General features: G+C 41.5%; 1 protein-coding gene across 5 annotated transcripts in view; it reads left to right on the forward strand.

Moving 5' to 3' along the window:
- FAM13A (family with sequence similarity 13 member A) overlaps positions 1–20,923 on the forward strand; it is a 313,755-nt gene that overhangs the window by 219,643 nt on the left and 73,189 nt on the right. For 3 of the 5 annotated variants that reach the window (XM_075544017.1, XM_075544019.1, XM_075544020.1), the window contains 3 exons: positions 2,145–2,186; positions 15,823–15,864; positions 18,808–18,987. In XM_075544017.1, the coding sequence (XP_075400132.1) occupies positions 2,145–2,186; positions 15,823–15,864; positions 18,808–18,987 (264 nt within the window). The remainder of the gene's footprint in view (positions 1–2,144; positions 2,187–15,822; positions 15,865–18,807; positions 18,988–20,923) is intronic. The other 2 variants (XM_075544018.1, XM_075544021.1) reach the window with 1 other exon arrangement.

Consider the following 20,923-nt stretch of genomic DNA (forward strand, 5'->3'; position numbering starts at 1 on the left):
TAGAATTTTGAAAAGCAAATCCATTATTTACTCGCACACGGGGAGAAATAGGACATGAACTGTTTTAACAACATGGGCATTAGAAACCAAACTCATGAGACAATAGAAATCGTGTCATATGTGCTGTAAGGCCATAGGAGTTGTAATGGTCCAGTGGTAAAGGGTTTAGTTCGGGTGGGTTATAGAATGTGAACCTGTCTTAACTCCTGGTTTTCTTTGATTTTCGGTTTGTCTTAGTTTTGAATTTTTTTTGGTAAGATTATTTAGTTGATTGCCAATGTAGGTTAACCTATTAAAGTAAACGTTTTCATAAATAAACAAGACTATAACATAAGCAATATATACCCATATACGATGGGGTAACTTTCCCAAAAAACGATGCTCATTTGTGTTTTTTGATGTGAGGGGGCTAGCACATTTGGAGTTTGTTCCACCAGGTCAGACTGTGAATCAGGCTTTCTATTTAGAGGTTCTGAAAAGATTGGGTAACGGTGTGTGACAAAAAAGGCCTGATTTGTGGCATCTATGGAACTGGTTTTGCCACCACGACAGGGCACTTGTTCACGCAGCCATCTTAGCGTGCCACAAAAAACAACATGCCTCTGTTGCCCACGCGCGTTACTCACCTGACCTTGTTCCATGCAACTTCATCTTGATTCTTTGAACAAAGCCGGACGTGAAAGGACAGTGATTTGGTGAAGTAGAAATGGTAAAGAAAAAAATGAGGGAGGTGCTGTCAGCCATCCATACAAATGAGTTTGAAAAATATTTCCAAGAATGGAATTGCAGATTTAACAAATGTTTTTAAGTGTAATGGAGAGTATTTTGAAGGTGATAGGTTGTTTTGTAAAAAAATGTTATATACATAGCTTTGAAAAAAAATCCAGGTTTTTGGGGTACACACACACATATAAGAGAAAAAAAGCTGAAATTACCTAGATGCTTCCCCAAATGGTGGAAGAAGAGTTCTTCAGGTGGTATACAAAGTCCCCAAAGGTTGTAGAGACTCAAGAAGATGGCATAGTGGTGTAGTGAGTTGGGCTTTGGGCTACTAGGTAACAGGTCAGTTGTTCGAACCCACCAGCTGTACTGTCTGTGGGAGCAAGAAGTTTACAACTCTTATGAAGATTTATATCCTCAGAAACCCACAGAGACCTGCTGTAAGGTCACTGAGTCAAAATAAACTCGATGGCAGTAAGTTTTTGAGTTTCTAGTTAAATTCTCTGTTTTACATTGCGATGTCATTTGCTCAGTCATGCATCCAATCAATATAGATAGTACTTTATAAGTCAAATGGGTATATTTGAGGGGAGTGGCTGCTTATAGGCACAGTTTTTAAGAGTGTGTAATCAAATGAGTTCAAAGACCACTGCTGTAGAAATTAAGTAGCTGATAATTATTCTATACTTTGAGGTCATTTATCAAGAGGAAAAACATGTTAGAGAAAAGGGGGATGTTTAGTATCTATTTTGCATTTTTACATATTACATAACTCTATCCGATATTTCGTATTGCTGCTCTGTTGTTTGAGGATCTGTTTTTATAATATCATCATTTCCTTCACTGCTGTTCACAGTGGCAGCCCTGCTTCACTGCCCATCCATCCGAATGGACTGAGGCAGTGGGTTTGGATTGGGGTTCAGAGGAACTACACAGGACAAAGAGTGTTGTGTCTACATCTGTGCTAGGAACCCATGCCTTAAGTAGTTCTCACTTCACTGGGATATTCGTTGCCTGCTACTTCCTTCATCATCATGTTAATGACAGCAATTAGTTTTATTGCGATAACTGAGTCCGCCGTGGCCTCAAGGGTTAAAGTGTAAGACACTGCGAGTTGGACGGGCTGGCTGTAAGATAAGGTCGCATAGAGCTTTTTCTGAAAGTGTGATGAGGAGAGTTATTTTGCCGTGCGCCTCAGCTTGAAAGCACTTCTCTCACTGGTCTCCCTTGAAGAAGTTAATTGGGCTTGACGAGGTGAGCACTGCCCGGCCACAGAGTGGGGGTTGCTCCCCTGACTCCATGGGAATGTTCACTGTAATGTGTCAAAGCAGCATTCATGACAGGTGGAACAATGCGTTAGTAGAACTGACGGGTTGTGTTAGTAACAGAAATGTACATTAATTCATAATTTATTTTCCTTTTAGTTCACAGGACGATGAAAGACCTCTGTCACCTTTCTATTTGAGGTATTTATGTGTTTTTGTTAGTCCATTACAGGGTAATAGAGGAGGGGTGAGGATTCTTGGACTTCTGTTTGTTTGCTTGAATCTTTTTCCATAGGATATTCTAAACTGTGGCTAGATTAAACTTCATAGAGCCGGGCAATGTATTGTTCCTGCTCTATTTCCCCTTCTTTAGGGTAAAAAGGCTTTAAAAAAAATAACATGATTGAAAAGACTAAGAAGTAAGGGTTTGGGAGTTGTTTTTCAGGGAGAGAGTTTAGAAAAATTATTCTTCACAAAAGTCAGGGTAGCCATTTTAAATTTCATTACCAATGATTAGGCTCTAGCCTAAAATAAGAACCTCTGCCTATGGGGGAAGGAGGGAGGCTACTCAGTTACTGAGGAAGGCTTGGGTTTGGTCGGTAATTTTTATTGAGTAATAAGAGTATGAAACGAAATAGTTAGCAAGTTTGCAGAGTTGAATATTGTTTTATCTAACACCTATAAAGTTAAAGTGGCAGGTATTAAAGCAGTGAGGTTTATAGAATTCAGATAGCTATTAGGTGAGATCATATTCCTCTCTGTCATATTCCTCTCCACTGACTTAAAAGTTATGCACTGGTGTGGTTTTTTGATGAATAATACATCTGATTTAGATGTAACCTGGCATTAGGTTTTTCTTATTACATGTCTTTCCAAAATACATAACCACTTCAGAAGTGCAGACAATAAATTTCAAAATGAGATAACCCATGTAAATTAAGGCAAACAATGCTGAGATTTTTTTGTATTAGCACTTCCCCAATTTTACACTCTACTACTTTAAAACAAAGAAATGTCAGGGTATAAATTGTAATACCTAATCTGTTTACTTAATTGTTGAATCTGTCTTGTTGCAATGGCCCAGAGTCAGCTGTAGACTTTATTTTCAAACACTAGAGCTTTGAAAGTGTCCGTTAGGACTTCAGACCTAAACAAGGGACTTGAAGCACATTGAATAATCCTTGTGCAGCTAAAGAGGGAACATTTGAGGTTTCCATTTGAGACAACACGTTGGTTCATTTTATTCACCCTGGGTTTCTGCCAAGCGATTCAGTATATTATGGTTCATAGACGATCCTAGCCATGCAATTACAGTGAACACGTGTTGTTACTGAATACATAGTGACTCTGGTATCCATCATCTAAGTGCTGATAGTAGTAGCAAACAAATGATTAGGTGCTCGTGAAAAACAAGCTTGATACAGGACCAGAGTTGGTAGCACTGGATCATACCAACTAATGAGAACAATTCCTCTGGCTCTAATATTTTTATTGTTCTGGGTCCCTTTAATTCAGTGATTCTCAACCTTCCTCATGCCACGACCCTTGAAAACAGTTCCTCATGTTGTGGTCACCCCCCACCCAATCATAAAATTATTTTCATTGCAACTTCATAACTGCAATTGTGCTACTATTATGAATTGGGCAACCCCTGTGAAAGGGTCGTTTGACCCGCAAAGAGATCGCGACCCACAGGTTGAGAATCGCTGCTCTAATCTACACTTTAGATAGTAAATAATTTTTCTTCTAATGGTTATCTGAAAAGCTAAGTGAGGAAGAATAAATGTATAGGTTTGTGTTTCAGAGTGTAGCAAGTTTTGTAATTACCTGCACTGTAAGACTTGATTGATTGATTAATTAATGTATCCTTAAAAATAAATTCTGGGCTTGCAGATAGAAAGGTGAAAGAAAAGTAATAACTTATTTACTGATCTCTTACTAGAATTTATGACCGTTTCAATGTTAAAATCAGAAAACAAGGAGCGGTGTGGGGCGCGGTGAGGAGTGAAGAAATGTCATACTGTACTCTCTCACCTACTCACTTCCCTGTGGTCCATGCAGACTCGTAGCCCCAACCCCTGGGGACAGGTAGAACTGCCCTGTGCATTTTCCAGACTGTAACTGGTTATGGGAGTAGAAAGCCCCATCTTTCTCCTGTAGAGCGGCTGGTGGTTTTGAACTGCTGGCCTTGTGGATTAGAGTCCAATGGATAACCACTACCCCAAGGCTCCTTACATACTATACACACTAGCCAAATGTATAATAGGGTTCAAAATTACAGAGAAAGCAGAAGTTGCTAGCAGACATTCTTCCCAGATAATGAAAATTTAAATTCAGAGGAGATGCCTCATATGAAGTAAAAAGAATGGTTTTGAAAAAAATTGATTGGTAGTTTCCAAAGGGTCTGTTTCCTGACCAGGAATATTGAGTAATGAATTCTATATATTGGGCTCAGGGAAACAGGGACTGGTCCGATTTTTTCCCCAGGGGGAGGAGACCTATCCAAAGATGATCGGTGCCTAGCTGGACCCCCACCCACCCCACAAGCAGCCAGGCAGAAGCAATGGAGTCCAGAGTAGATGAGGAGAGGCTAACTGGTCGGTTTGGCTGTTGGTTCTGGAAGGTCCAGTATGAAATAAAATGGCAAAGTACAGTGGCTGCAAGTGCGGGGTGGAAAGTCTTTGACAAGAAGATGTCAGAGCCAAGAGATGCCTGGAGCAGAGCAGGGCTTCTAGGCTCAAGGGAGAAATGGGAGATCCATAAAGAATCAGGGATAGGGACCCGGGAGCCGAGCGGGATCCAGTATGGGAATGCAGGCGTCAAACAAGAGGAATTGCTTAGGGCAACCTGGCACAGCCTGCACCTGGGGTCGTGGGTGGAGAGCGAGCATGGGAGAGGCTGGGTTGCACCAGTGGGAGTCCCACGACCTCGCTGTTCCCAAGAGAAAGAGTCTGGGGTGCTGGGAACCAGACAGAACATTCAATCCTCCTCTGGCTCCATTTCTCACCTTGCAACACGTCCGCTTCTGTCATTTGAGATTCACTTTGAACAGTCTTGGCTGCAGCATGGGCGTTGGTCATTTATGCATTTCATTTGCCTTCATTCCTTTCAGTACTTAGGTAGGGTTGTCGTGAATAGACACACTCTCCTACCTGTACCCTCATTCTAGATTAAGTAGCTTCTGTGTTCGGAGCTCTGTCTCTCTGATTTCAGTGCTTCTCCAGCCTAAGCTAGCTCATCCAGGGCCCTTTGTCTCGCTTGCAAAGGAAACAAATAGTGCCTACAAATCTACCCCTGTGGCCGTCCCACACGGCAAGTGGATTGCAGGCACTGTAGCTCAAACAGTAGGTGTCAGTGTTCCCCAGATACTCCCTAGGGATTACCGGCCCCACCGGAATGACTGAGGACGTGAAAGTTAATGCCAAACCCGGAGCGAGGTGGCTGTAAATAAACATGAACCTGCAAGTTTACGATGAAAATGAATTCTTGGCCAGGAAGTTGTCCGCCCGTCTCTTCCATGTTCTAGGCTAGAATCCAAAGAATTTGAACCCCTGCCTCAATCACTTAGATCAGCATCAAAGCAATCTGATGTTGCTGTTTCATTCTGCCTCCAGCCTCCTACTGTCCAAATGCTTTTGTCTGGCTTCCAGGCAGATAGACTAAGATCTTTGCTGTTTCTACCGCTTTGTTTGAGTCTCTCATGTTTGAAACCTACGTTTTGAGTTCTGTGGTTTGTTTCCCCTGAGACTGAGGTTCTTAATCTCCCTATTTTCTTTTTTTTTCCATCTCTACCTCCTGTCCCCACACCAGTTCACCTGTACGACCTCCTACATACACACTGCATTGGCAAGGTCAGATCCTACTCTCTGACTCTGAATTTGGTCCATCGCATCAGACGTCTCCCTTCAAATTCCTTCTTTATTACAAATTATTGGGTCATGCATACAGCTGCTTATCTAGAACCTGACCTTCTGATACAGATTGAATTTTGTCTCCCCAAAATAAGTCTCCTTTATCCTAACCCCTAAACCTGTGGGTGTAATTTCTTTTGGAAATAGGGGTTTCTTTGCTACATTCATGAGGACAGATCAGAGTAGAATGTGTGTCTTGCACCAACTGCCTTTATTTTTTAACTTGTATGGTGAATGAGGGCAGAGTTTACAGAGAAGCTCCTCTGTTTTACATTGCACAATTCCTCCTCATTTGGTTTCAATTTATCCTGTGCAGTCTCCCCAAGGTGCTGTCACCCAATCCCATTTCTTCCACTGTTTCCCCCTTTCCATCCTCCTTCTCCCTAACCTTCATCACCATTGGGTAAATGTCGCCCTTTTGATCTCCAATGTTGACTTATGTTGTTGTTTACACCACACCCACATGGGTGGGTTCCATCACCAGCATCTCACCTGTCTGGTTCTGACCAGCAAGTTTGGTTGCCCTTCTGACTGTGGAGACCTTGACTGATCAGATTTGGCACAGAAGCATGGAAGCAAATGGGGAGAGAGAGATGCTGAGGAACGTAGGACAGGGTCTGGAAACAAGCAAAGACCTTCCCTGAGAGCCAATAGAGCGCCTTCCCTCCTGCAAGTCACTGAATTCTGACTTCTAGCCGCCAAACTATGAGAGAATGAGTTTGCCTGTCGAGGCACCCAACTTGTGGATTAGCTGTTATGGCCGCACTAAAAACTGCTTTTTATGAATTTGTTTATTTTAATGCAAATCCTAGTTAGATGTCTCAGGGATTACCTACCTATATGTGGACCCAGCCTCATTCATTCCAAACAAGTCCCTGCCAACTTCCTTCTGGGCTTACATCACACCCGTGGTCTCACAACTCTGCTGATGTTCGTTCCCTGTCTCTTCTGGTTGCACTCTTTGCCCTTGAGGATTGGCCATTTCTATCCATTTCAGCCCCCATTTTGATACAGTGCAGTCTGAAGCTGAATTCCTAGTTTTGCAGATTTGGAATTGCTTAGGTGCCAGGCTGCTGTCGGGTGAGCTTTTCAACCCCACAGATGTTCTGTGAGAGAAAGCTCAGGCTGTCTGCTTCCGTAAAGATGCACCGTCTCCGAGCCCTACGAAGGGACCCGTGAGTCAGAATCCACCAGGAGGCACTGGCTTTGGTTGCTGTGGTTTGGGTTATGGTCAGTTGAAGCATTTTATCCACGTCTTGACTTTCCTGAACGACACTTCCAACAGACATACTTCTTCAGTTAGCTGTTTGCCATACAAACTCATTGGTCATCATTTTGTGAATTTCTGATAGCTAAAACCTGGGAACCATCCATTTTTATCAAAGTCCTTTAACTGTAGAATTTATATTAAAGAAAAAAACTGGATAAATTCCAATTAAAATAGTATCTGATGTTAGATGGGCTCTAGAAATTATGTCATATCACTCTTATCCTGATGTAGAAAATTTCTTTCTAAAGCATTTTCAGATGGCTCTTGGGTGGGGGTTGGGGGTTGGGGGCGGGGACTATCTGTCCAAACATGTAGAAGAATGTTTGTGATATTGTTTGTGCTTTATTTTTAATAGTTTATTTTCTTCTTTGATATATCTTTTCTCCTTAAACAGCATGATATATTTTCATTTGTAAGCAAAAAATTCCTCAGTATTGTTTGGCGATAGTTTGACAAGGTAAAGCATATCAGATAATTATTTCTTTATAGTTGTATTTCAGCTCCTGTCTGATACATGGAGCAAAAAGCAGGTTGCCTACTTAATTAGCTATCTGATTCTTGGTTTTTTTTTAAGACCAAGATGACAAAGTCGACTGCATCTCAGGATGCCTGGCAAATAACAATAACTGCATAGTAAAATGCTTTCTTGGTCATTTCGCACTATCAGAGAGCCTCTCGGCCAGGGTGGCACATTGCCTCTGACGGTGGGACTCCTCAATGCTGAGTCTCACTCACCAGATGCTGAGTCTCAGGGAGGACCCGGATGCCTCTACTTCTAAAGGTCACCTGGAGATTTTGTTGTTCGGTGTTATCAAGTCATACCGGTCCCATGTAACCGAGCAGAGCTGTGCAATGGGGCTTCCTTGACCAAATCTCTATGAAACTAGATGCCAGGTCTCTCTCCTGCAGAGCTCCTGGGTGGGTTTGGACCCCCAGACTTTTCATTAGCAGCTGATTGTTGAGTCATTTGTACCACCAGGGCTCCTTTCCTTGATCACAGTATAAAGTGATCGTCTTTACAATTCTTCCTCCTACGGTTCCTTAGGAGCTCAGTATTGAGCTCATGATTCTCGGGAATTATTAATCCTCCCTTTTTGCACGTCAGAAAGCTCATGAAACACGCTGCCATTGAGTCACTGCCAACTCATAGTGGCCTAGAAGGACACCGTAGGGCTGTGCCATAGTGTTTCTGAGACTGAACTTCACAGAATCAGACGGCTTCATCTTTCTCCCATGGCACCGCTGGTAGCTTTGAACCGCTGACATTGAGGTTTACAGGCCAAAGCTCACCCCACAGCACCACGGGGCACTTCGTCAGAGAGAAGAATACATTCCGGGTTAGGTTTTAGCACGTTCATGGTAAATCGTGATGCCATACAAGGGAGCTTTAGAAATTTTGGGGGGAAAAATGAACTTAAAAGATGATGGGATTTTTTCCTTTTAAATTTTGAAAACTCCCTTCATATTTTAGGCTACCCTGAGACACAAAGGTAAATCGTTGGACTACTTACACTTTTAATACTCTCCTGTTTGTATGTCTTCCCAGCACAATAAAGCTGAATTCGATTCCTCCCACTGTCCACTGAACTGACCAAGAGGAGCAAGTAGCATACCCCAGCTAAGTAGAAATGTATTATTGGAGACATCCAGAGCTGAGATGTGTATTTTTTCCCACATTTTTCCTCCCATCAGCTTCTCTATTTCTCTCCCCATTCAACAATGAGAAGGCTCAGAATGCAAAACAATGGAGAGGAGAGCAGACACCACCCCCCGCCCCCCTGAGATGCTCAGTGCCAGCACATTAAAGCATTTGAGAAAGGGATAAAGGGAGATTCCTGGATTTAACACCTCCTCTCAGGTATACAGTGAACAAAAACAAACTGTTTCTTTTCTTTTCTTTTTTTTCTAATTTCACCTGCTTAGTAATGAAATTGGACCAAAGGAAAAATCCTCCTAGGTAGGCATTATAGTGTTCAGCAGGGGGTCCTGGGATGATGGGGCAGGTAATCATCTACTATGGATAATAATCTATTCACCCAGGTTGCTGGTAATGAGTCTGCCTGGAGTCACTGTCCCCCCCTTAAGTTCAGTTCAACTGTGTGTGTGCGTGCTGTTGCCATGAGTCCGAATGGACAGCAACTGACAAGAACCACTGAGCAGAAGAAGGGAACTGCTTGAGGTGAACCAGGAGCAATGATAGGCCAGGAGAAGAATGGCTTGCCCTAAGCACCCAGAATAAAAACCTATTTTAGAGGGTTTTTTATGATTTTGAGGAAAACTAAGAAGTGATAATGTTGGTCTTCTCAAAAGATGCTAAAGGGCGTTCATTACTAACCTCTCATCATATATTTCATTTATTTTTAATGAGTTCTGCTCTATCCTACAATGTGAGAATAGGCTTAGAATTAAAAACAAAGGTAAATCATTGAACACATGGGAAAGAAGACTCTATGGGAGGAAGTAGAGAGCAGGACTTGGTAAAAATAAAAGAAGTATATGATGAGAGTGAAAATTGAGAAGCCTTGTCAGAGTGAACAGGAAAGGGCAAAGATTAAGAACATTGAAAGACCACATATTAGACATGAAGGACCAAGACTGGAATCCCAACCTACAAATTACAAAAGGATCCTCAGGGAGAAGCCAGCGCATTTTCCTCTTCCAGGAGTCAAACTCAATGTGTGCAAAGCTAGTTGAGAGATGGGTTAAAACATACAGAGATAGTACTTAATCAAGAAGTAGAGACTTGGCTATAGCCTGGGTGGGTGAGCAAAGAAAGCAAACTTTCAGTTCCCCAGCTGTAAATCCTGACAAAAGCACATGACCACACGTTTCTCCTGCAAAGTGGCGGGTGAGTTTGACCCACTGACCTTTTCATTTGCAACTGAGCTGTTTAATCACTGTGCCACCAGGACTGTGTTCTAAATTCTGTTAGAGGGTAAAAGTTCCAAAATTTATAGCTGCAGAAAGTATAAGTTCCAGAATGTTTATGCAACAGCACAAAAGTAGAACGAGTGCATCAGGGGGACAGGAATATGAATGGATTAAATTACCTGATAAAAGCTAAGGGTACTCAAAGATGGACTGTTTTCACTAGATTGTACTTAAAAGAGGAATGCCTAAAACACATGGCATAGAAAGATTAATAATAAAAGACATTATATATATATATGACATATAGCAAATAAATGAGCACAAAGAAGCAGAGATGGCAATATCAATACCAGAATAACTAGAATTCAAGGCTAAATTTATTTAGACAGATTTTACCAAATAAAATGTATACTGAAGATATAAACGTTCTAAATAAGTATGTGTCAAATAGCTAACATCAATTATATATGTGTAAACCCTTATATTAACAAGCATAGGCAGATAAGCACATTTGAAGTGTGTAGGACTTATGCATAAAACTTTGTAACATACAAAATTTAGAAAATAATACTGAGATTTTGGTTGTAGTAAGATGTGCATAAGGGAGCATATATATATACGTACATTAAACTTTGCACCCTGAAAACAGGGCTCAAGCACTCATACCACTTTATAAAAATTACTCAGCTATTTATAAAAGTTAAAATTTCCAAAACAAACAAACGAACCAAAATCCACTTCCATGAAATTGATTCTGACTCCCAGAGAGCCTTTAGATCAGAGGTTTTCAACCTTCGTAATGCTGAGACCCTTTAATACAGTTCCTCATGTTGTGGTGACACCCCCCCCCGAACCATAAAATTATTTTAATTGCTACGTCATCACTGTCATCGTGCTACTGTTATGAATTGGGCAACCCCTGTGAAAGGGTCATTTGACCCACTAAGGTGTCATGGCCCACAGGTTGAGAACCCTTGCTTTAGACGATTTCTGGGGGCATAAAACTTTACAGGAACAGAAAGCCACGATTTCTGGAGCAGTTGCTTGGTTTGAACCAGCAACCTTGCTGTTAGCAGTCTGAGGATTACCAGCAGTGCCATGAGAGACACTATATGAAAGTGATACTAGCAAGCATGAACATGTTCATGAAATTAACAGTCTTCTGGAGCAGATAACTTGTGAGTAAGAGAAAACTATTTGAATCTTTAATATCACTTTTAGTAATATATTCTGATTTTAATGAAATAACTACAAGGATAGCCAAAGAAGAATGTGAACAGATTTTTGAAGAAACAAGAGTGTGTTCTTATTAAGAACATGCAATAAAGCCAGAATGCATGACACAGAATCAGAGCTGTGTAAACTTAGGTGAGCTCTGAAACTTCCTTGAATCTTGATTTCTATGCATGTAACATGGATTCTGCTTAAGAGTGACCGTGGTCTAAGAACAGAAGATATACTTGTAGGCAAGTAACAATGAGGTTATAATTCAGGGTCAGAAATACTCAGGATACATTTCTTTGGTTAGGCATATTGTCCTCTGGTCCATGGTCCCTCAGCCATGTGGCCACTTAGCCTCTGTCCTGCCTGGACAATGTTACAAAGCTCTTTGAGTGTTGCTGCTAAATGCCAAAGCGCTGCTCAGCTCTAGGTCCATGGTTCCCCAAACCTGCTCTCCTGGTGAAGTACCTGGAGACAACCTTCTCTAGGAGTGAGCCTTCTGCTCAAAGATGCTCAGCTTTTTGATCCCTGAACCAGGAAGCCCACTGCTTAGCTATCTAAATCATTGGCATTTTAAACAATTTCAGCTGCAAGGATCTAGAACCTTGCTACTCAAAGTGTAGTCCACTGACCAACAACATCAGAATGACCAAGGAACTTGTTAGGAAAAAATGTAGACTCTCAGCCTCTGCTTTCCATAGGTGATTCTCATGCACTTTCAAGTACAGAAACACCTATATAGAATTAGAAATCTCTGAGCCTCCTCCTGTTTGGTGCCTAGTTTCTTTCCCACCTTTTTTTTTTTTTTTTTTGCCTCCTACCTCCCATTTCCATGTTCCTCCCACCCCACCCACAAACAAATTCTCTGTCACATTAATAGGCAAAGTGACAGGGCAAACATGTGCAGAAGTGAGGAGAGGAGAGAAGAGTCAGCTCTTCTTTCTGGGATGTCATGGAGGACGAATGTGTTTGGTAAGCATCTATGTTTACAATGTTGTTTTAGCCCCTGGCAGATCTTCACGTCTCTGACTCTTCCAGGTGCGCTCTGAGTCATTGTTCACTTTGGTCTCTGCGCCCAGCGCCAGAGTTCTGCAGCTGCATGAAGATGTCAGGTCCACGGTCAATTATACAGTGTTGGCTTTACAGAAGGCAAGCCACAAAGCAGGACTGCCTGTTCCACTTACAGGCAATCGGAGCAGCAAAGGATATTTTGTTGGTTATGAAGTCTGGGAACCACTATGAATAACAGGCATTGTGAGACAGAAGAGAAACGGCTGTAATTAAAAGTGAAGCAAAATTCTTATGTCTAGGTCCCAGAACACAAAATGACTCCAGTGAGATTGTCTTCTAATAAGTAATGGATTAAAAGATAGACTAGTGTGGTGATTAAGAGATTAGACTCTAGACTAAAACTTTCTTCGTTCAAAGCTCAGCACAACTACTTTTGGATTCATCACAAGGGACAAATAACTTGTCTACTCTAACATTTTCATCTGAAAATGGGCACAAAAGATAGTGCCTACTTTGTACACTGCCATGGGGGAGATTCCGACTTACCACATCCTGTACTCAAAAGCTCACTGCCACCAAGTCAGTGCTGACCCACAGTAGACCCCTGGGGGCGGTGTCCCCAGACTTTACAGGAGTAGAAATGGCACCTAGGGACACCATCAATAACAGGACAGAGTAGAACTGCTCCATAGGGTTTCCGAATGTGTAAGTCTTTAAAGAAGCAGACACTTCATCTTTCCCCTGCGGAGTGATTGTTGGATTTGAACCTCCAGCCTTAGGTAGGTTAGCAACCTACTGTTTAATCCACTGTGCCACCAGGGTTTCTTAATACCTCATAAACTCACTGTCATTGAGTCGATTCTGACTCGTACGCAGCACCAAACTCATGCCCATCCAGTTGATTCCAACTCATAGTGAACCTGTAGGACAAGATAGGACGGCCCTTGTGGGTTTCAGAGATTGTAATTCTTTACAGGAGTAGAAAGCTCATCATTCTCTTACAGAGTGACTAGTGGTTTCGAACTGCTGACCTTGTGGTTAACAGCCCAACATGTAACCACTACACCACGTGAGCTCCTTCTGGCACATCCAAAATCCTCAATAAATGTTAGGGTTTGTAAAAGTGATTTCATATGACTCTTCTCATTAATTTCTCTTCTTTACAACAAGATGACTGTGTGTCTTCTTCCTGAATGGTAGCTGGGATTTATGGCCATGAAAAAGACCTTCCACTTTAACTAAAGGAATGAATCTGAGACTGCAGAGTGTCTGTTGATCAGCTCATTATCTCTGGGATACGGAGTATTGTTCTAGGCCTGTGAGGGGCAGGGGCAGGGTAGCAGAAAGTGAGAAATACCATATAATCCCCGGAGGCATATGAATTCTGGATAGAAAGAAATGAGATACACCCTTAGCTGCAAGAAAGCACCAACAGATCATACTGGAACAATATAGTCTTATGGAGAAAATGATATCCTACAAACTAAGATACGTGGAATGCGTGCAAGGTCACTGTTCATGTCTGTCATGGAGAGCTTTCATTTTCCTGAAGTGTTTTGAACAAAGAAGGAAAATGATGAGAACTGTTATAACCATTGGGTGAAACTCTGATTTGACCTTAAACTAAAGCTTTTAAAAACATCAAGATCTTGCCTCAATGCTTTAGAAACTGAGTAAGCACTGGAGGGCGGAGTACACAAACATAATGCTACCCACACTGTTCAAATGGCCCCGGGCTCACACCTGCTTATGGGTACACAAGGGGATTCAACCCCCAAATGGAAAAAGCCCCTGCTTGGTGGAGCTTTCTTAGTAGGCATTTTTCCCTCTGGTAGGTGAGCATTGAGCAACTAGCTCTGTGGGTTAGTGCACCCAGTGGCGTCACCTGGGAAGGTTCTCTCTGGTCACAGTGATTTTTTTCATAAAAGCAGTTTCACTCAAACCTCATTTTGTTTTGTTTTTTAAACATTTTATTGAGGGCTTTTACAGCTCTTGTAACAATCCATACATCAATTGTAATAAACACATTTGTACATATGTTGCCATCATTATTTTCTCGACATTTGCTTTCTATTGAGCCCTTGATGTCAGCTCTTCTTTTTCCCCCTCCTTCTCCCCCAACCCTCATTGCCTCTTGATAAATTATAAAGTATTATTCTTTTCATATATTACACCAACTTCTGTCTCCCTTCTCCCACAGTTTCGGTTGTTTGTCCCCCTGGGACTTGGCGGGGGGGGCGGTGGACGGTGGGGAGCAGGTGTGAAATTATGTGTTGATCATTGCAATAGGTTTCCCCTTCCTCCCCTACTCTCCTCACTGAACCTCCTTTTCTGTGATGGCCGATTAAAGAGCCACCAAGGCTCCCGGGTGTTTGGGAAATAAACCAAGCAGTAACTGGATTAGTCCTTTTTCTTGGGGGGGGGGGGTATGGCAGGGGAGGTTGGGGTGAAATGGAAGCTATTAATAACGCGAACAAGGAAGAAGAAAGTGTTCAGAAATCACGTGTGATGGTGATGGTGTAGCCCTGTAATATGGTTAGACCATTGACTTGTTTGCTAGGAAGCACATGTCAGTAAAACTGCTAAAAAATAAAAATTAAAAAAAATAAAAAGCATTTGCCTTCCGAGTTAAGAGTAAGCAGCAGCAGGAAAAGTATTTTAATTAAATATATGTGTGTGTATGCCACTTTCTCTCGAAAGAAAGAAAAGTCCCAAGGCAGTTCTACTTTGTAGAGGTCACCTGGAGCCAGAGACAGCTGTCATGGCCACTAAGCACAGCTCTCTTTATGAGGAAGGGGCATCTTTGGGAGTAAACAAGAGGACTGACTATTTTCTCGAAAGAAATGGAGGTCAGCATTTGTCAGTGGGTGGATCAACACCGAGAGAAGGTCACTTGAGGTCCAGCCCGTGCCTGCAGCCTCTGATTCCTCTATATCAGTGGTTGTCAACCTTACTCATGCCATGACCCTTTAATACAGGTCCTCATGTGGTGGTGACCCCGACCATAAAATTACTTTCATTGCTACTTCATAACTGTCATTTTGCTACTGTTATGAATGTAATATAAATATCTGATATGCAGGATGTGTTTTCATTGTGACAAATTGAACATAATTAAAACAGTGATTAATCCTCAAAACAAAATGTAATTATATATTGTGAAATATTTATTTCTAATGACAAATAAATGACGTTTTGTCTTGAAACATGGTGTAGCATGGGTAACAGTCTTAATATAACAACAGTTAGCTCCATTGCTCCATGTTGTGATGGTATGCGTAAAAAGCCAACGTCAGTGCTAAGGTTGAGATTGCTTCTTTCTCACCGGACCAGCTTATCTCCAGGTGGGTAGACGGATAGAGGAGCAGTGTCTCAGTTCTTAAGACCATCAGAAATATGGTTTTCTGATGGTCTTAGGCAACCCTAGTGACAGGGTTGTTTGACCCCAAAGGGGTCTCAACCCACAGGTTAAGAACCACTGCTTCAGATATTTGCTTCGCAGGTCCGACCCCTGTCTAATTGTTCTTTCTTTTTCTCTGTTGCTTTTCCACAGTGCTCACGTGTCACAAGTCAGCGGCGTTTCGACAACAGGAGAGTAAGTTTCTCAGACTTTTTTTTTTTGAGGGGCGGGGGGAGACCTTTTTCATATAGTAAAGCAGATGAAAGTATTTCTAATAGTGTCAAATATCAGATGGTTAAGACAATAAGCAATCCATTATTACCTTAACAATAATGCCACACAGGATAGGGTTAAATAAGAAGGCCCTTTTTGAGCGTTGAGCAGAATGATGAAGCCCAGAAATAATTACAGCCTTGGAAAATCATAGGGTCACTATGAATCAGACTCAACTCAATTTCAGTGGGCATTTGAGTTTTTGAGGTATCTTACATTGGCAAAAAAAAAGGAGGGGCCACAAAAACAAATAAGACCACTGCCATTAATTCTTACTCACAATGGCCCTGTAGGACAGGGTAGAACTGGCCCTGTGGATTTTGAGGACTGTTAACTCTTTACAGGAGTAGAAAGCTTCATCTTTCGCCCACAGAGTGGCTGGTGGTTTTGAACTACTGACCTTGTGGTTAGCAGCCTAGCGCATAACCACTATGCCATACCATTAAAGGCTGAAGTATTGAGTATGTCCTTACTTCCTATGTCATTAACTTTATTTAGCCTGCATTTACTAAGTACCTGCAAAGTGACAAACCTAATGTAATGTCAAATACGCTTTGGATTCTGCTTTCAGGGACTATCCCATCGAATAGGGACCCAAAAAAGGAAAACAAATTAGTGAGGGAGCAAATCCTGCCTCCCAACAGGCAGCCATGTGCCCTATTAACTATGTCAACCATATGTCTTTTTTCCCCAAAGGCCATCAATTGCCCTTGAAAGAAAATCTAAATTCCACTTACCTGCCCATGCCTACCTTTTTGATTGCTCATTACCTATCAGTCACATAATCTTTCTGAAACAGCCCAAATTTATTCACCACCTTGAGTCTGTAGGGGCACAAGTAGATGGTGCTGTGGGTGAAGGATTGGGCTGTGAACCCTAAGGTCAGGGCTTCAAACTTACCAGTCACTCCACAGAGGAAAGCTGAGGCTGTCCACAAAGACTGACCGTCTCAGACACCCTAAGGAGCAGCTCTCCCCTGCCCTAGATACGTTCACCACGAGTCAAAAATAGATTGCATTGCAAATGGGTGCTACCCTAGAGGTTGGGGGTTTGAACTCACTGAGTAACACTACAGAAGACAGACATGGCCGATGGTGAGGATTATGGTCTGTTAGGATTGCAGTCAAGAAGCCCCTGTGAAGCCCAGTTCTGCTCTCGGCCACACAGGTGGCAATGGGGTTGCTCCTGCCTCGGTGACTTTGGTATTCGCTGTATCCCATCTTGGCCAACACTCTTATCATTCACCTCTGTTTTCGAATGTCATCTCATCAGAGAACCCAGCCCTGACTATCTTTAGTCATTCTTTGTCCATCCTACTCTTCTTTTTAGAGACTATATCACTAGACAAAATGATATTATTGTCTACCTTATCCCATAAGAGTATACAAAATGAAACCAGACTCACTGTCATTGAGTCAGTTTCTGATTCATGGAAAGCCTGTGGGACAGAGTACAAGTGCCCCTGTGAGTTTCTGAGACTGTGACCATTTACAGGAGTAGAAAGGCCCATCTTTCTCCCAAGGAGTGGCTGGTGGTTTCAAACTGCTGACTTCGCAGTTAGAACTTCAGTGCATAACCACTATGCCACCAAAACTCTTTCATAAGAGTACAAGCTCTGTAAAAATAGAGACCTTGTCTATTAGGGCTGTTGTTGTAGCCAACTTCTTGCCAATTTCTTTTCCAGTGTCTCACAGGTGTCTTCTGTGGTTTGAAAAAGTCATGGGACTGATCTGTACATCTATGTTAATTTACCCACATTCTTCTGCACCCCTGCTGTTACCTTGAATCATTTGGGACATAGAACCCTAAGTATAAAAGTTCTAAGGCCTAAAGTAGGAGACTGTACTTGCTCATTGTTCTGCCTTGAGATATTTTCAATGAAATTACAACGATTCTATTATATAAGGTGTTCTTGTTTGGTGCCATTGACCCTATAAGACAGGGTAGAACTGCCCCTGCGAGTTCTCAGAACTGTAACTCTTTATCACTGTAGAAAGCTCCATTTTCTCCATATATACATGCACACATACATATTTTGAATAATACAAATTTAGTTTTCCTTGCCAGATTATTCAAAATCAGATAGTTGAAGATACAAGAAGGCTTCATTGGAGGTTTATACAGAGTTAAAAATGATACCGTTTAATTTCTCTTCATTCATTCTTTTCAGCCCTTTTGCTAACCTGTTTTCCTCAATTGGATCAATGTAAATCTTTCATTATAACTTCAACAATATGTTTATTTATATGCATTCCAGTGAATAGAACAGACTTTGGGAATGAGTATTCCATGCTATTGTGCATTGAAATGGTCCTGATGAAATTTTGTTTTGTTTCGCTTTGTTTTGAATAGCATTAGTCCCTATATAATTTTATCTTACAAGGATCTAAATAGAGAATGGGCTTTGTAAAATTATTTTTACAAGTTTACTTTGCAAATGATTCTTTCTCTGGAGAGCCAGAATTAATTCTAGAGGAATATTTTTTGGATAAGAATAAATTTATTTCTATCCTGTGAGAACAAAAAGATATCTTCCCCCATTCTTTCTTATATTAAATGACCCTTATTTCCTGATTTTCTCCTATAATTGTGGCTTTATTCAGTGTGAACACGTCAGTGACCTTGCCTTGGACAAATGTGAAACGCAGTCATCAACATTGTGGAATTTTAGTTTAGTTTTGTTTTTAGCACACTGTACAAATATTTTAGGGAAGAGTGTTTCGTACATTGTCTTGCTCAAGTAGCTGTAGGAGGTATTCCAGTGGTCCGGTAAAGATGCTTTCAGGATTATGAGCACATGTTTTCAAAGGCAATCAGTGATATCCTGGATGGCTCGTTTGAGCCTGTTTTCTTCATTTTTGCCAGACTCTTAGAAAGAACTATCCGATCAGCTGTTGAACAGCATCTTTTTGATGTTAAGAGCCCTGGAGGGCAAAGTTCAGAGGACTCGGAATCCGGGACGACGCCTGCATCTTCCCCAGCATCTACCCGACAGCGGCGGTGCCAGCCTATGGAGCAGGATGACCTGCGTCGAGCCACAGACAGGTGAATTGGCAACAGCCATTTTCCTTGCATTAATATACTCTTCACCTTTTTTTAAATACACACCTGAATTAAGCCATATGTTTTCATCCCACCTCATAGCCTGCTCCCTTTTCTGTACTGAGGATAAACTTAAAGGTTTTGTTTGTGTGTTGGCCATTTTAAGCTTAGTTATTAATATTTGAGAATTCATAGGTTGTTGAATAATTATTTCCATGGTACCTGTATATTTGGAATGGTGTAGAAAGTTGCCTTTGATTTAACAAACCCTACAGTTACCTCATAAAGTTACTTGATTCCAGAGTCCAGAACCAGGGAGGAAGAAGGTGCCTATCCTGGAACAAACTTGATTTTACGTCTTGTGTCAGATGGCATGCCCTTGACTGTTTGTGAACCAGTCAACATATTTCCCACTCTATCTACCTGACTAAGTGCCAAACTTCTGACACCATCGTCCTTTGACTGCTGGTTATATTTTAGAACAAGAAAGGTTGAGCCTAACTGTAATCAAAGAGGAAAAGGCCAAGTTCTTTATGATTTTAAAGATTCACTTTAAGAATTCCCATAGCATAAATATGAAGCTCAGGAAGCTTTGATTTTCCTTCAAGGATTTGATGGGCAAGAGATGAGCAGTGCCCACTCCTGTTATTCAGTAACCAGGCTTTTACCTATCAAGGAAAAGGATGCTATATAACAGATCACAGTCACATGGCATTTTTCTGAAAGGTACCAAGCTTATTTTTATCTACCATACCAGCTAGTCTCCATAAGGTCATTGTAGTGCTCTAGTAAATGTGGAAGACTGAACCAGACTGACATCTGCACTCTTAAAGTACATCAAAATCTTTATTGAGGAAAAAGAAAAGAGACATCTGTTGCTTAAAGAGAGATGCAAAAAATAATGATGAGTGGTATAAATCAATTCCATGTTGCACATGCTTTGAATGTTTGGGGGCTATATAACAACTGCAGCTATATAAATAAAGCCATTATCCATATTACACCAGAAATACAACTGTTAACAACAATATCACCAACTGACTTTTCAAGTGGCATATGTAGAGTTTTCTGCTTTTGCTTTGTTTTAGTCTGTTTTAAGATTTCTCTTAGAGCTGGTAGCTAGTTGCAATATTCTGTGTAGAAAATAGAAAACTTATAAGAAGGGGATATTTACATTGAAAACTAGCTGCTGAGATGGACATTGGGTCTCCACTCAAGTACTCCCTCAATGTAAGAATACTTTGTTCTATTAAATTGGCATTCCACCTTCCCCACACAATCACTGAAAACAAAGTAGGTGCATAAACAAATGTGGGGAAGAAAACTGATGGTGCCCAGCTATCAAAAAATATAGCATCTAAAATAAATAGATAGATAGATAGATAGATAAAAGATATCGCATCTGGGGTCTTAAAGTCTAGAAGATAAACAAGCCGCCATCTAGCTCAGAAGCAACAAAGCCACATGGAAGAAGCACACCAGCCTGCGTGAGCACAAGGTGCTGAAGGGATCAGTTATCAGGCATCAAAGAACAAAAAATCATATCATTGTGTGCTCACCTCCATTGAAGACAAATGCATGCATAAGCAAATGTGACGAAGAAAGCTGATGGTGCCCGACTATCAAAAGATATAGCATCTGGGGTCTTAAAGACTCAAAGATAAACAAGCGGCCATCTAGCTCAAAAGCAACAAAACCCACATGGAAAAAGAACACCAGCCTATGTGATCACGAGGTGTCGAAGGGATCAGGTATCAGGCATCATCAGAACAAAAAATCATGTCATTGTGAATGAGGTGGGGAGTGTGGAGTGGAGACCCAAAGTCCATCTGTAGGCAATTGGACATCCCCTTACGGAAGGGTCACAGGGAGGAGATGAGCCAGTCAGGGTGCAGGGTAGCAATGATGAAACATACAACTTTCCTCTAGTTCCTAAATG

This window comes from Tenrec ecaudatus, chromosome 3 (assembly GCF_050624435.1).
Source record: "Tenrec ecaudatus isolate mTenEca1 chromosome 3, mTenEca1.hap1, whole genome shotgun sequence".
NCBI lineage: Eukaryota > Metazoa > Chordata > Mammalia > Afrosoricida > Tenrecidae > Tenrec > Tenrec ecaudatus.